Source organism: Mustela nivalis (assembly GCF_964662115.1).
Source record: "Mustela nivalis genome assembly, chromosome: 6".
Lineage (NCBI taxonomy): Eukaryota > Metazoa > Chordata > Mammalia > Carnivora > Mustelidae > Mustela > Mustela nivalis.
Window position 1 is genome coordinate 149,635,132 of NC_139025.1, and position 16,786 is coordinate 149,651,917.

The 16,786-nt window shown below is 53.2% G+C and overlaps 1 protein-coding gene across 1 annotated transcript; it reads left to right on the forward strand.

The window, feature by feature from the left end:
- The first annotated feature begins 6,789 nt into the window (after positions 1-6,789).
- Positions 6,790-16,600, forward strand: AEN (apoptosis enhancing nuclease). Its single transcript, XM_082736055.1, has 4 exons — positions 6,790-7,976; positions 12,000-12,604; positions 14,124-14,324; positions 14,768-16,600. The coding sequence occupies exons 1-4, from the start codon at positions 7,694-7,696 to the stop codon at positions 15,002-15,004; spliced, it is 1,326 nt and encodes a 441-aa protein (XP_082592181.1). The 5' UTR covers positions 6,790-7,693; the 3' UTR covers positions 15,005-16,600.
- The last annotated feature ends 186 nt before the right edge of the window (positions 16,601-16,786 follow it).

Genomic DNA, 16,786 nt, shown 5'->3' on the forward strand with positions numbered 1-16,786 from the left:
AGGCACAAGGCGCCCTGGGACGCTCCGGCCAAGGAAGGGAAGGAGCCTCGGGAGGCAAAAAGGCTGGAAAAATCAAAACACTAAAGCACCTTGCCACCTTCAGTTGGGTTGGGATTTGGACTCCTTTGGGGAGCGCTAAAAATGCAACCATTAGTTGAGCTCACCCTGCTTCCACCGCTTGCCAGCTGTGTAACTTTGGCAAAGAACTTAACCTCTCTAAAGGAATCAGCCCCTCGCTCCCACCAGAAGCTGCTGCTGTCACTGCTTCAGCCGCTCTGGCATCAGCTCCTCCAAACCCGCTCACTTCTCCCCCATTTCCTGCCTCTTAAATTTCTCTTTATTCCTGACGCTGCCTGAAGCCAGTGGGCAACCGGTCCTATTAGAAATCTCATTCACACTTGAGAAGGCTGCAAATTGGCGTCACTCAGTGGGGGTCTGCCCTTCCTTGGGGGCCGGGCTGGGGAAGGCGAGGGGAAGGAAGTCAGATCTCTCCCGGACAGCCCTCACCCTCCAGGCCTGGTGTGAAGACAGAAGGGGGAGAGGCCCCGCCTCAGGAAAACTAACATCTGGGGAGCAAAGTGGGGTGCGCTGCTGGGTTGAGAGATGGGTAGGGGAGCCCTTGCTGGTATGTAGCAGAATGTAGACAGGGGGAGCTAGGAGGCACTCCCTGAAGTCAGACACTCCAGTTCTAATCCTGGCTCCCCCATTCACTGGCTGTGTGACTTCGAGCCAGTCACTTCACATCTCGGAGCCTCAGAGCCTCACTTATGAAATGGACTTGATCACAACTACCATGCTTAGGTTGTTAATGATAATTTAGCAAGAGAAGAGTCGTCCTACAGAACGGCATAGGTAAATACTCAGGAGTAGACTCTTTGTCTCCTCTTTCATGGTTTTTCTCTTCCCCGACCTGGGCAGCCACAGGTCCCCTTTCCTGAAGTAGGAACACGTGAGAACTACCATCTCCCTCATATGGTCTCCCCAGTGCGGTAGTTTTATCCCATTCAGATGTTTATCTTTCCCTTCCCCAGATCAGTATCTTGTCCATTTCAGGAGGCTCCATATATATTGAAAAAATGAATATAGGTCATAGATTCCCCCCTCCCTCCCCACCACCACCCTGTTTTGTTTTGTTAAGTAGAAATCAAGGATCAGAGAAGGTGTGTGACTTACCTCTAGGTCGTTCAGCAAACCAGACAGCTCACTACTTCTTCATGTAACTTCCAAGGTGTCTCAGAACATAAAAGGGTTGGTGATCCAAGGGTCAGGACATCTGGGTCCCCTTTCCTTAACTGCACGGACCCCCTATTTCGGGGACCAGCAGCCAGCCCCGTTTCCAGCGAGCACATCAGGTTCCCCGGATGAGCAGGGACGCAGCGCCCTCTTCCGGGCTCTATAGGTAGCTGCGCTTTAGCGGAGATTCTCTCTCTTGTCCACACACTGGAATCCCTAAGGGTGAGCCTTACAAAAATCTGCAGGGGCGCCTGGGTGGCTCAGTGGGTTAAAGCCTTTCTGCCTTCGGCTTGGGTCATGATCCCACTCCCCGGGATCTCTGCTTGGCGGAGAGCCTGCTTCCCGCACTGTCTGCTTCTCTGCCTACTTGTGATCTCTCAAATTTATTTATTTATTTTTTTAAACCAGTGAACCATTTTTTTAAAGATTTTATTTATTTATTTGAGAGAGAGAGTGAGAATGAGAGATAGAGAGCATGAGAAGGGGGAGGGTCAGAGGGAAAAGCAGACTCCCTGCTGAGCAGGGAGCCGGATGGGGGATTCGCTCCTGGGACTCCAGGATCATAACCTGAGCGAAAGGCAGTCGCTTAACCAACTGAGCCACCCAGGCACCACCCCCATCAAATTTGCATGTTCAGTTCTCTCTCTAGAACAGTTAAATTAGAACTTCGGGGGTGTGACCAAGCATTGGTATTTCTTAAAGCTCTGCAGGAGATTCCAATGTTCAGCCGAGACTGAAGACCACAAATATAAGGGTTAACTTTTCTTTAAGATTTTATTTATTTATTTGAAAGACAGAGAGAGAGAGAGAGAGCTCCAGCAGGCACAAGGAGAAGGAGAGGGAGAAGCAGTCTCCCTGCTGAGCAGAGAGCCCAATCCCAGAACCCTGGGATCATGACCTGAGCTGAAGGCAGACGCTTAAGCCACTGAGCTACCCTGGCACCCCAAGGGTTAATTTTATACGTGAAGAAATTTCCTAGTCTAGAATGGAACCAGCAACCCCGGAGGATACAATTCCCCTGAAACATTCCCCCCAACGGCTTTTTCATTAAAAAAAAAAAAAAAGAAAAGAAAATCGATCACGTGAGTCTTAACCCGTGTTTAAGAATCCCAGAAGTTCTCAGAAGTTGAGGGAAGGTATGAAGGTACCCTGAATGTCTTGGTGACAGGCTGTGTTTGGGCAAGTCCAAAGTCACTGTTGGATCAAGAGTGCTATCCAGAGGGAATCTGCTTGAGTAAAACGAGCAAATTATTTTCATTTGGTTCCCAGAGTTTCGTCAGGTTCATATGCTCCGAACAAGGACTCTGAAACTTGAACATGAATACAAAAGCGGTCGGTCAGCTCATTAAAACGGGTTACTGGGCCCCAACCCTCTGGATTTCTGCTTCAGTAGGTCTAACCAGTCCCCAGGACCACACTTAGAGAACGACTGGTCTGAAAAATGACCAGACTGACACCCCCTTTCAAGTCTGCACCTGGCCCAGCAGCACGTCAATCCTACAGCATCCTAAATAGTCCTCAGAACAGGTACACAGGCAGGCAGAATGATGCTTTGACCGTGGCAATGATGATTTATAAACGCAACGCCCATCAAGTCCTATGTCTCAAATGCTGCAGGATTGGGAAGGTGGAGGTGGAAGGTGGGGAAGGGGTTTGGTCCATAGTGACAGGACTGGGGTTAATGGGCTTTCTCCCACCAAGCCCAGCTCAAAGGAGTTCTGCTATATAGAAGCTGCAGCCTCTGGGGCTTTTTATTTTTCTGATATTTTCACTCCAAGAATGGGAGGGTGAGGTCCCTAAGGTGGGTCTGGGGATATTGCCATTCACAGTCAAGATGCCAGCATTAGGCCATCTGTGTTGTCTATCTGGGGACTTTCAACTTCTTTGCTCGATTTTTATATATATATATATATATATATATATATATATTTGCTTGATTAATAAATATAAAATATAAATATATATTAACATATTATTACATTGTTTATAACAGAATATATTTTATATTATATTTTATAACTTATAATTTTATATTATATTTTATAGGAATATACCTTTATAATTATTAATTTTATATATTTACTTATATATACTATATATATGTGTGTGCATATATATAAAATTTATATATAAATATATGTGTAAATTATATATATAAATTATATATATAAATTTTATATATATATATATATATATATATAAATTTTATTTTTTTTAAGTGATCTCTACACCCAGCATGGGGCTTGAACTCACAACCCCAAGATCAAGAGTTGCATGTTCCACTGACTGAGTCAGTCAGCTTCCCCTGCTTGATAATATATATATTTTAACATTTATTTATTTTTGAGAGAGAGAGTACTCAAGTGGGAGCAAGGGAGACGGAAAGAGAGAATCTTTTTTTAAAAACGGTTTTATTTATTTATTTTTTTGACACAGAGAGAGAGAGATCACAAGTAGGAAGAGAGGGAGGCAGAGAGAGGGGAGGAAGCAGGCTCTCTGCCGAGCAGAGAGCCCAATGAGGGGCTAGGATCTTGAGCTGAAGGCCGAGGTTTAACTCCCTGAGCCACCCATGTGCCCCAGGAAGAGAGAATCTTAAGCAGGCTCCAGGCCTAGCATGGCTCATCTCACAACCCTGAGATCATGACCTGAGTCAAAACTGAGAGTTGATTCTCAACTGACTGAGCCACCCAGGTGCCCCCCTACTTGATAATATTTTTAACCATCATTGTGTGTAGTTATAAAGGATGTATTGTAAATATTGATATCTTGTTTTTTAAAAGTGTGCTTAAATGAATGCAGTGAAGTCTAAATATCATAGCAATTTGATTATTAAAAACTCTTACTGACAGGGCACCTGGGTGGCTCAGTGGATTAAGCCGCTGCCTTCGGCTCAGGTCATGATCTCAGGGTCCTGGGATAGAGTCCCGCATCGGGCTCTCTGCTCAGCAGGGAGCCTGCTTCCTTCTCTCTCTCTCTGCCTGCCTCTCAGTGTACTTGTAATTTCTCTCTGTCAAATAAATAAATAAAATCTTAAAAAAAAAAAAAAACTCTTACTGACAATATTGAGTTTTACCTGAGTCCTGTGCCCCTGGAAAAAAGCAATGGTTAAGAAATTCTCGAATTCTCTTGTGTTCTGGAAAGGACTTACTTCAAAGAAACATCCTGTCTCATTTGACTGAGGTAAGACTCATGGCTTCCCCCTTAGTTTACCTTGAATGAGGCAAGGCAGATACTCCAAATGTCCATTCCTCGACTCCTCAGTGATTAGCTGAATTGCCTGGCACACTGGTCAATCAGAACAAAATGCTTGTTAACCAAACTTTGGCTAAGCTTCTCTTCCTTCTCTAGGGTCTTCAACTATGGCCATCCTCAGTCAGAGCCAGTTTGCAATTCCTCCTTAATGACCAGAGAACAGGCCTCAGAGGAAAACAATTTCCCAACTGTTCTAAGACCTACCATCTGGATCTTGGATTAGGCCACTCCTGTCCATCCCTCCTCCCCATCCCCATTCTTTCTAGCCTTGTCTACTCCTCCCCATAAGAGAAAGTCATTTTTGGGGCGCCTGAGTGGCTCAGTAGGTTAAAGCCTCTGCCTTTGGCTCAGGTCATGATCCCAGGGTCCTGGGATCGAACCCCACATCGAGCTCTCTCCTCCTCGGGGACCCTGTTTCCTCCTTCTCTCTCTGCCTGCCTCTTTGCCTACTGGTGATCTCTGTCTGTCAAATAAATAAATAAAAAATATTTTTAAAAAAAATCCATTTTCGCCTCAGTGTCAGGTGTGGGGGGCACCTTCTGGTCAGAACCCTCCCCCAGGACTATAGTTCTCCCCTGCCCCCACCCTGCCCCCCAAAATCATTTCAAATAACGTCTCTCCTTACTAAATCCAGATCCATTTTTCCTTTACATTATATGCAACATTCTTTTTCCTTCTTAAACTTCTATTTCCATTCAGCTGCTATGGAGCTAATCCCAACCAAAAAAGTTTTCATGCTTGGCAGTATTTTCTGGAGCCGCCAATCATACCTTTCTGTCACAAAATTGTGTACATAAATTTTGATCTCCTTAACTCTAAAAAAGTGTTCTGTGACCCATCAAGTTCTAGGTGTTCATTTTTCTCTCCTAAATGAGATATTGTTGCGTTTTCAGTACAAGTGATCAAATAACAAATAGGTAGTATTTCATTACAGGAGAGAGCCTCTTTAAACATAAAAAGTCAGTTTTCATTAGAAGCACTGTTGAAGGGGCACCTGGGTGGCTCAGTGGGTTAAGCCTCTGCCTTCACCCTAGGTCATTATCCCAGGGTCTTGGGATCGAGCCCCACATCGGGCTCTCTGCTCGGCCGGGAGCCTGCTTTCCTTCCCCTCTCTCTCTGCCTGCCTCTCCCTACTTGTGATCTCTGTCTGTCAAATACATAAATAAAATCTTTAAAAAAAAAAAAAAAGAAAGAAGCAGCACCATTGAAAATATGTCTCTTAAGAAGGTAGGTGGAGCCAGTTATTTTTCCAATAAGTTTGTAGGTCCAGGGATGAATTTTAATTTTTCCAGGAACGAGACAGAGTTTGGGCCTTTTGTAAGCCCTGATAAACATTGTCCACATGAAAAGCAGATAGAAGTGGAAAGAGGTTGTTTATTCTGTCAGTGTTTCTCAGTTCTTTTAATTCCTGATAATTACTCATTCTCAAAAAGTATATATTATAAATGACCTATTAGCTGACAACATGATTAAATCCTCCTTGGATCACAGGGAAAGTAAATCAGAAACCATCTGACTTAGGAGTGGGTTTTTTGCCCACTCATCAGTAATAAAATATTTAGAACTGCCTTCTTGGGACACCTGGGTGGCTCAGTGGGCTAAGCCTCTGCCTTTGCTCAGGTCATGATCCCAGGGTCCTGGGATGGAGCTCAGCCTTTATGCTCAGCATGGGGCCTGCTTCCCTCTCTCCCTCTGCTGGCCTCTCTGCCTATTTGTGATCTCTCTCTGTCAAATAAATAAAAGCTTTAGAGCTGCCTTCTTGTTTTTCCTCCCTGGCACTATAATTTCTTCTTCTTCTTTTTTTTTTTTTTTTTTAGGTTTTTAAAAAAATTTTATTTATTTGACAGAGAGATCACAAGTAGGCGGAGAAGGGGGAAGCAGGCTCCCTGCTGAGCAGAGAGCCCAATTCGGGGCTTGACCCTAGGACCCTGAGATCATGACCAGAGTCGAAGGCAGAAGCTTAACCCACTGAGCTACCCAGGCATCCCATGGATGCTATTATTTCTCCAGGTAAAGCAGCAGGGGCAAGATTCAGCACGAGTGTGTGCATGAGACTTTCCTTTGTAAAGCTGGAAACTTGTTATAAAAGCGGAGCTCGTTATAAAAGGGGAGAAGAAGGCTGAACCTCAAGGACTCCAGGCTTATGCTCAGGTCCAGCCTCATGGGAGTAGAGGATCTGGATACTGAGTCCCTGAAAATCCTCCTTGCCCCCAGAGTTATATCTTTCACAAAATGTCCATGTCTGAAGACCTTATGTCCTCTTCCCTACCACTCTCTGTCCTATCGCTATTGTCTCCTAAGGAGCTCTGGAATCTGTACCATCCTCTCCCCCATGCTGATCGCCAGGATCTTATCTTGCCTGAATGTCCGCCATCACCCCCAATCCCTCTTCCTCCAGACCTAACCCATTCTTCCCTGCTGGACAGCCAAAAGGGAGCTTCCCCAAATGCAAATGAACCAGCTGGGATTAAACTCCTCCTAGCTCCCCAAAGCCATCAGAAGTCTGAGTAAAAGGACTTCATCTCTCTAGTGGCCTGTCTTTTGTCCTGCTTCCCTCAAGTCTAAATTCTAGTCAGAAGTAGCAGATTCCTGGATGCAGGTACCCCTGGCCTTCTGGGTACCTTTCCTATGCCCTCTACTTGCAAGAGGGAGCTAGGAGGACTCAGACCGCTTTGGTAAGGGTCTTTGGATCTTAGCTTGTTTCTTCTTAATTTCTTTTAGTGTCAATTTCCTTAACTGTAAGACAGAAATAATAATAGTACGTATTTCACAGGTTCTTGTGCACACAGTGATGCTCACATAATAAATGTGAACTGCTTATTATGGTTATGATGCACGTCGCAGTGGTTTATCTGTTGCCCAGCCAGATCTTGAGCAACTGAAGACTGAAGGACTGTGTTTACTCTGCTGAGCCCACAGTAGGAACTTCATACTTAGGAAGAAAGTTATTACAAAGGGATAAATGAGAGACTAGCGCTGAAGGAGCAAACCTGACTTTAAAAATCTTTCTTTAATACCCCTCATGCACATTATTTCTCTAAATCCCCACAACAGAGAGGAGGTAGTCACTATTTATTAATCCCCATTCTGCAAATGTGGGTGTGTCTTCTGTAAGCCATTCCGCGTTTAGCGGCACGCAACTCGTAGGAGGCCACATCCCGACCCAGGGAGAGGGGTGGATTGGGGTTGGAGGGACACACAGGGGAACATGACACAGGAGACACGCTCCCTTGGGGTTGGCTTAAAATTTCTCCCGGGTTGGCTCGGCTCCCGGCACAAACCACACCCCTTTAGGAGTCCCCGCCCTTTCTGCTGTCCTGCACCTATCCGCCGCGAGCCAGGCTCCCAGCCAATCAGAAGAAGCGTTAGGCGGGCGCTGCGGATCGGCGAGCCAATGGGCAGGCAGCCGGAGCGGGGCTTGCCCGGGCATGTGGGAGCTGCGGGCTGCTCGGACACCACGTGCGGGCGGGAGGACACGCGCGGCGCCTCAGGTGATCTGGGGGACCCTGCTGGGGTCGGCGGGCTCGGGAGGGCTGGCGCGGCGTCTCCCCGGCCCCGGGGTCCGCGCGCGGTGTCCGCCTCCGGCCCGGGTGAGGGGGCCCCGGGGACCAGGCCGAGCGGCTCTCGGGGCCCGCAGGTGTGCAGGCCCGGCCCCGGGTGCCGCCTGTGCCGCGTCCCCGCCCTGCTCGGGGTTCTGAGGCCTGCGGGGGCGGCGCTGGGCGCTGGGGCTCGGCCTGGCGGGCTCGGCCCGGCCGCTGCGGCCAGTGAGTGACCACCGCCCGAGTCCCTACCGGGCTGAGGCCCGGTCTCCCCCGCGGCGCTCCTTGGGGAGCGCGGGCGGCGGGGGGAGATCGCGCGGGGCTGCTGGGCTCTCCTTGCCTTGCCCGGAACTTCCAGTACCTCGCGGGAGGGGGGGGCGGGGATCGCAGCGAGCCCGGCTTTCTTAAATTCGGGCGCCAGTTGGTACCACGGCTCGGGGGGGGGGGGGGTGGGGTCGTGTGCTCTGCAAAATGCAGCTTCTCAGCTCCCGTTCCCCAAAATGGCAGTTAGGACGGCGTCGGGGGGCGGGTAGGCCCGAGGATCGGGGCGTTTTAAACAGACGTTCTAACTGCTTTGGGGGGACCCCCAAACCTCGCCTCACCCTTGGTTTTAAGTAACCCTCGTTTTGTGGTCAGGGGATGGTGACTTGGTCCAGGCCATCTAGCGTTTAGGGCCCGGGCCCCAAGAAGGGGGCCTTCAACCGCCTGCTGCCTCCCGGATCCCGCGGGTAACCCTGCCACCGCGGGCGACTGCGACTTCGGGGGTCCTCTGGGGACTCTGCTGCTGCAGTCCTTGCCTTAGGCCACCAGCCCCCACAGGGGGGCCCAGTGGCTGCTGATCCCTAGGGAGCTGGTTCGGGGCTGGAGGGAGATTTGAGCGTGTCCTTATCGAAGCTGTTGTGTTACTTGAGCCAAACTTCTCTCCGACCTGGCTGAGCTCCCTCCTGGGGCCCAGGACGGGCCAGACGTGTCCTAGATGATTAATGGCCGGTTCTGACGTGTGGGCAGGGTCAGGGCCTGTAGAAGAAGACTTGCTTTCATTGTCTCGAAACCCGAGGCCACTGTTTCTCAGGGAGCTTCACTTCTGGCTTTGAAATCTTGCCAGCGGGGTCAGGGAGGCCACCGGCCCTGCGCTGGGCTCAGCTCCTGACCTGCCGGGCCCGGAGCCCTCGCAGAGAAGGGAAGGGGCCCTGTTCTCCCCATTGCTGGGCTGGGGCAAACGGCGGTTCTGTGCGCGTCAGCTCTAATATGTGCCCTGCCCCGAGGAGGATGTTGATTATAGTTACGCGCACTATTAAAAGGGAGAAGGCCTCTTGGGGAGTGGATGAGTCAGGATGGGTCACCAAGCCTGGCATCACCCAGTAGCTCCTCCCCTGCCCCTGCTGGTCAGAGTCCTCTCCAGCGCTCTTCCTGTGAGGCAGTAGGGATCCTGTTCCCCATCAGTCCCTGGATTATGCCCAGACTCTCACCGCCTTCCAGAAGCAGTGGTCTCTCACCATTCCCTCCACCCTGTCTCCTCACCCACGAACGACCTCCTTCTCCAGCGGCTTCTTCCACCAGCCTCCTTGCCCGTTCACAGTGCGGACGCTTTGCCTCGTGGGCTTGGTGTCTGCATGTTCTCTGATGGCCCTTTCCTTCCTGCGCTCCTGGCAGGTCTTCCCGACACCCTTCAACAGGTCCCTCCACCGCCACCTTTCACTAACCTGGCATTTCTGTCTGTCCAGTACTCGGACCGCTGAGTCTGTCCTGAGGTCACTGCTCCCATCTGGAGCACCCTCTCAGGAGAGTCTGATGGCCTCCTTTCCGTGTGCAGAGTTCCCTCAATTCCCCGTCACCTCCAGCTCTGCCCTCCCCACAGTCCGACAGGTAGCAGCCCCGGCTTCAGCTCCCTTCACACACACCTCTGAAGAGGACCTGCTTGATGCCGGTCCGGGCGGGCTGTTGGGGGTGGGACAAAGACACAAGACACACATGTCTGGGTCCCCACCTTCAGAACGCTGAGAGGTTGGTGCTCTGTAACTGTCGTCAAGCGCAGTGAGTTCCTCTGTGGTTGTGCCGTCAGGCCTGGAGGGGTGAATTTTCTTTGCTCCCCATCTAGATTGTCACTGTCTGGGGTCAGGAAGTCAGTGACTCCTGTCGGTGCTCTGGGAGTCCCTCATGTGATCAGCAGAGATCAGTCTGGGGATCCCCACTCAAGGGCTTAGGGGAGGACCACCAAGGTGTGTGGTGGCCTTCCCAGAGTGGGGACAGAAGGTTAAGTGGTAAAAAGGGGGGAGGGACAGTTCCTCTGGCCGGGACCCACCTCGTGCATCAAGCTTCCGGCAGGCCCCTCTCCCTCAGCCCTGGGTTCCTTCTCTTTCCAGCCTTTGCCCCTCATGTGGCTACCAGTTCCCCTCCCTGTCATCTGGAGGGTTACTGCTTCTTCACGCTGATTTAATCTCGTCCAGCCTGTCCTGCTCCCCTTTTACTTCTGACCCAGCCCTGCACACTCCCTGTGCTTTGTTTCTGTCTCTGCATGGAAGCTAAGCTGCTTGGAGTCCAGGATCCGCCCTTGTCACTCTGTGCTCAGCACCTGGTGGGATAAAGGCTTGTCCCCGCAGGGCTTGCCCGAGGGTGTAGTCCGGAGCAGAGATGTGTGAAGGGGCAGGCCTGTGGTTTGGGAGGGGCAGCGAGTCCTGGGCCCAGGCACCTTTTGCCTGGGAAGAGCTGGTTACTGACCTGAGGAGAGTCTTAGCCTCTCTGGGGAAGAGGGGGCGAGTAGTTATTGAGCCCCTGCTGTATGTAATGTTTGCAGAGCGCGCGTGTGTTGTATGGTCTCGTCTTCCGCAGGAAAGGCGGTGGGAGGGCCATTTCTCATGCGAGGAAGGAGAAGTGTAGCAGGTCAGGTAACTTCCAAAGAGCCCAGGGAAAGCCCACTCTGCCCACTGGGAAGTCCTGGTTTCCTGGGCTGCTGCATACGCACCAGCTGACTCAGCAAGTGAGTGAAGCTTTCCAAGCGCCGCGCCTCGCTCTTGGGAAGCCGCCTCGCTCTTGGGAAGCCGCTGGCTTTGTTGCGTGGGATTAGCAAACCCACCCTGATTCTGGACATTTCCAGTGTTCAGTGATGGAGGGAGCTGCACACACTCCCTTCTCTGTTTCTCCTTTCTGGCAGCTGAGCAGATTTCCCGGTGCCCCTCTGCCTTCAGTCTGTGGTGACTTAGCCACATGCCCGGCTACTGAAAACTCTAGATGCGGTTGTGATGAGTGAAGTAGAAAGTCCCTTAGTCAATTACCTTATTTTGGTCAACGCATACCCAAAACACACAACTATTGTGAGCCCCTTTTGAATTTTTTTCTCCAGTTTCTGAGGGTCTGTCCTTTCACAAAGGATTCTTTTTTAGAAAACTGGGATTGTGTTGCCCCGCCGGAGGGTCTGATTCCTGATCTCTGGATCATGAGTTGGAGCCCCACGCTGGGTCTCGAAATTACTTAAATTTTAAAAACTTAAAAATGGAATTTTGTATGTGCGTCTGTATATATTTGTATGTGTGTATATGTATACACACACACACTCTCTGGTTCTGTAACCTTTATTTTCCCGTATCTGTGCCTCTCTAAAATATGTTGATTTTCCTGCACCTGGAGGTGAGCTGTGGCCTGGAGGCTGAGACGGTGGATTCTGGGTTCATGTCAGCTCTTGTGTCTTCCTACCTGAGCAGGTTACTTAACCTCTGTGCTCACCTGGGAGATGAGGATAATCATACTTGTTCAGGTTTTTGGGACTATTTAGTGATTCCATGTAAACAGATTTTCCCCTGGGGGCTTGACTGAGTGCGGTGATGATTCAGCAGGGTCCTGGACACCCATGTGCAAGCCCAAGACAAAGAGTAGGGCTCTAGAATGGCGTGGCAGTGAGCACTGTGGGGCCAGCCGGGCACACCTCTCCCCAACACCCCCTCTCACCCCGCCTCTCTGCCTTGTGTGTTCCCTCTGCAGAGCGCCGCCCTGCTGGCAGATCACCCCCCAGACCGCACTTGCCCCCGAGCTCTGAGCCCACTGGGATGGTACCCCGGGAAGGCCCTGATTCTGTGCAGTGCCTGTGCCCTTCCCTGGCTAGCCTGCAGGCCAAGGATGCGCTTCGGAGGAAGCATAAGAGGAAGAGCCGACAGCACCAGCGATTCATGGCCCGGAAGGCGCTGCTGCAGGAGCAGGGGCTGCTGAACATGTCCTCAGAGCCGCGGTCCTCCCCACTGCCAAGGCCGTCGGGGGCACTGTCGGGCCCTGAAGGCACCAGCGGCGGGATGCAGCGTCCAAGGAATGAATCGGGAGGTGCTTCATGGAGCAGGAAGCCCACCCCCAGTGAATCCGCGGGGCCCTGGCCCAGCAAGTGCGTGGCTATCGACTGCGAGATGGTGGGCACGGGACCCCGAGGGCGGGTGAGCGAGCTGGCCCGCTGCTCTGTGGTGAGTTACCACGGTGATGTCCTCTATGACAAGTACGTCCGGCCGGAGATGCCCATCGTGGACTACCGTACGCGCTGGAGTGGCATCACTCGGCAGCACATGCGCAAGGCCATCCCCTTCCAGGTGGCCCAGAAAGAGGTGAGTGCAGAGGCGGGGGCTTCTATGGGTACGTGATGGCCAGGGAAGGGCAGCCCTGGGTGCAGTTTTCTTCACTCACTAAAATGTTTCTCAGAGGCAGAATCATGCATAGGGAAAGGTGAAATTTTGCATTATTCTCAAATGGTGTCCTCATAGATCAGTCGTGTTGGAACACGTATTTTCCAAATAAGCATTACCGCAGAACTGCTTAATGTTTCTGGGTTATTCTTGGGATTCGGTGAATTTGGGAAATACTGGTACACGTGGTCTTGTATCCTCCTTTTTCACATGAGACATGGCCTAAGCGTGTTTTTCCCAGAGTTTGGAGATGATGCACAAGCGTGTCGCTTGGGAATAGCTGCAGCAGGGCGGGAGGCCTGCAGCCAACCCTTCAGCTCCTCGGTGCCTCCCTTGGCCTGGTTGGTGGGGCTCTGGGAACGGAACTGAGTCTTGCCAGCTCCAGCCCAGCCCATACAGAGTGTGCTTGATTCCTTCCCACCATGTGCTTGTTAGGGGGGGTGTGACTGGAGTGTGGTGGCGTGTCCCCACCTCGGAAGTCTAAATGGCACCTTCTTCCTCTGCTCTGCAAGCTGGGTTTAGTGATAAGCTGGACACGGCCAGCAGAAGCACTCCACGGGAGCCCACGGCAGGTGATCGGGAGAGCCAGGCTCGTTGCTGAGGGCTGGAGGCTGTTGCAGGCCTGGGGCCCTGGATGTGGCCTCCCTGGGGCCCGAGGAGGCTGCAGGCAGGGAAGAGAGACACACACAGTGCAACTGCTGAGCACTGTGCCAGAGAGCGAAGGTTTCCAGGCTGGGAAGTGGAGTCCTGCACGGCTGAGAGGCAGAGGGATAGAATCCTGGGGAGAGGGCCTGTGTCTGCTGCTGCTTTCGGCTAATCCCCAGGGCCCGTCGCAGTTCCACAGACGCTAGCCAGCGGGTCTCTGTCCATCACCTCCTGTGTACTAAGCTTTCACTGAGCGGCGTCACTAGTCCAAGCAGACATGGTCGCTGGCATTTACGCTGAGCTGACTCGGAGGGCTGGCAGGGAGACCATGCCAGCGCTGCAGTCTGCTCCACTACGGGAGAGGGCTACAGGGTCCTCTTGTCACTGGGGCAGTGCTGGGGAGGCCTCCTGGTGTGGGAGCCGAGCCGGGCCACGAGAGAGTTGGGTGGGGAGGTCTCCCGGGCTGAGAGAGGAGGGCGGGCGCCAGCAGGACACAGTCGCTTGTGTTGACTCCGCTAGGAGACCCACTCCGTGCGTGATTTCTTGTGCGCCCGCAGCCACCCCGTGGAGAGCGCTCTTCTGCTGGCTAAGAGGGCTGACTTGGGTCGCGGGGTGTAGCAGGTCCAACGGCCGGGCTTCGGACTCAAGGCAGCGTGGCTGAGAGTGGGGCTCGGGTATCCCCTCCCCACGCCGCCCCCCCCTTTGCAGGGATCCACACCCCTGTGGTCAGGGCAGCAGCACGTGGCCTGGGCCTCCTAGACAGTGGGGCCTTCCCCTGTCCTCTGTCCGCTCACAGATCCTCAAGCTCCTGAAGGGCAAGGTGGTGGTGGGGCACGCGCTCCACAATGACTTCCAGGCCCTCAAGTACGTGCACCCTCGGAGCCAGACCCGCGACACCACTTACGTGCCCAGCCTCCTGCAGCAGCCCGGCCTCCACACTCGCACCCGGGTCTCTCTGAAGGACCTGGCCCTGCAGCTGCTACACAAGAAGATCCAGGTGCGTGGGGCGGGTGGCAGAGGGCTGGTGCGAGGAGGGACCCCGGGCTGGGCAGTGGCTGAGCCTCCACGCTGCTAGTCCTTCTCCCTCTCCACTGTGCAGGGGTCCTGGTAACTGTCCCGCATGTACAGGCCACCCTGGGTGTCTTCTCCACCAACCCTCGTCCCCAGTGGATTGTGACAACCGGCCACAGGCTTGCGGGCTGGGCTTTTCAGACCTGTCCCCCACGCAGTTCCTGGCTCTGTCCATGCGTGCCACGTAGAGCCCACCTGTGGCAGCCCGAGAGCCGGGGCCTTCCTCGGGGGCGGCCAGTAACATTCGCTTTCCTGAGTAGCTCCCAGGTACCCCATGTCCCAAACCTCACATACTTATTCCGAGAGGACGTGTTTGCGGCTGGCAGCAGAGCTGGGACCATGGGCGGTGACAAGGGCTGTCGCCCGCAGGTCGGCCAGCATGGGCACTCGTCGGTGGAAGACGCCACGACGGCCATGGAGCTGTACCGGCTGGTGGAGGCGCAGTGGGAGCGGCGGCAGGCCGGCAGCCTCCCGCCCCGTCCCGAGGACCGGGACCCGGACAGCAGCACGGACGTGGAGCAGTACATGGAGGACCAGTACTGGCCCGAGGACCTGGCCCAGGGCACCTGTGGAGGAACGGGGGAGCCACAGGACAGAAGGGAGTGAGGCAGGAGAGGCTCCCAGGTGGCCTCTGAATGGAGCGTGGGGAGCACTGAGGGGCCAGGAGAGCCCTGGGCACGTCGTCCCCGGTAGGGCAGGGTGCGGCGAGCCTGCTGCCGGGGTCCGGGGAGCTGGGACCATCTGTCCTCTCGGCTCCCTCCGTCCAAGGCTGTTGTGGGCACTTAACCCCACCCCTGTGGCCTGCTAATGGCACTTTATAGACACTATGAAAATGTCAGGTGCGCAGGGACCCAGCTGGGGGAGGACGCACCCCAACAGACCATCCCAGCTGTCACCCTGCCCCCATGGGTGGATAGCACCCCCGTGCTGTGCTATCTCGGGGTGATGTCTTCTCCCTGGGGTGTGAGCCCAGTGACTTGGGGTACAGCTCTCTTCTCTTACTGTCCTTTTCTCGCCTCTTCCTCCACGGGCATCGTCAGATTCAGAACAAATGCGCCCTGAGCCTATAGAATTAAGGCCACTCTACGGGACGTTCCTTTCCTTTCTCTCCGAACTAGAACTTGGGCTGGCGCCACAGTAGGACCTTAGTGCTGGGCTGTGACAGACCAGCTCCTCCAGACGCTTGGGGAGCTGGCACCAGGAGTCACCAGGCTCTGTTCCGAGGGCGGGGGGAAGCAGGGAAGCTTTGGGTGGAGACGCTGGTGTATTAATTTTGACCCGACTCAGGCAGGAGGCTCTCTTAAGCACAAGCCTGAGAAACAGCACAGCAGTCTGAGTTCTGGGACCCGTGTGGGACCCCCTACCCAGTGTGTAGTCATCGGATTGCCTACAGCTTGCCAGAGCTGTCTCTGTCAGGATCTCATCTGCCACCCCTCTTGCCTTCTTTCCCAAAGGGCAGTTGGGGAGTATTGAGGTTAAGCAAGAGCTCAGGTCCACACTGACCTTTGAACCCCATCTTTGCTTGCCACTTAATAGCTTTGGGACCTTGAACGAATATGAGACCTCACCCTTGAGCCCATTTCCTCCTCTGTAAAATGGGGCTAATGCCGTAGCCTACCTCATAGGGTTGTCCTGGGGGCCAAGTGCCCAGTGCTCAGTGTGGTGCCTGGCTCCCTTTCAGCCTCTTCTGGGGAACGCCTGAGCCCGCCCCTGGGATTGAGACAGCTTGACGCTTGGCTGCCCCAGCAGGGGCGGGCTGAGGACACAGCGTGCAGGTGCCGGGTCCTCACTGCTCCCTGCGGCTGGGTGACTGGTATATGCTCAGCTTCCCCCTCTCTGCGTGCAGGAAATGACAGTGATTTTTATGTCAGTCTGCTCGAAGCAGCAGGGCCAGGAGCTGAGAGACACTACTGAAACCACACTACTTCCAGGTTGCCTGTCCTCCGCTCCCTCCCTGTCTGCGGGGCAGGGAGCCAGCAGTGGCATTGACCTCTGTTGGCCTGGCTCCAGCGCTTTGTTCTGGAGTCCTTCAAAGTCTGTAGCGGGTGCCAAAGTCCCAGCCCAGCCGGGCTGCAGTTTCGATTCTTTGGGCTACAGACCGAAGGAAGATGAAACTGTTACCAGTGGGGAAACGTACTGGGTTTAAGGTCAGCTTTGTTGTAAAACCATTTGTTCTGGAATAAAATGCGATTAGAAAAGTAAGCGAAGTGGTCCTTTCTGAATTCTGAGGCTGGGGTGGGAGGGCGGTGCTGGGCGTGGGGTCTTGCTGCGTGCCTTGACCTTTGAAGCGGGGGGTGCTTTCCAGATGATGCTTTGGGATGTGACAACATTTTAGAGCTATGGAATTCATGTCATTTATTTTTTTAAATTTTACAACGGTCTTATTTG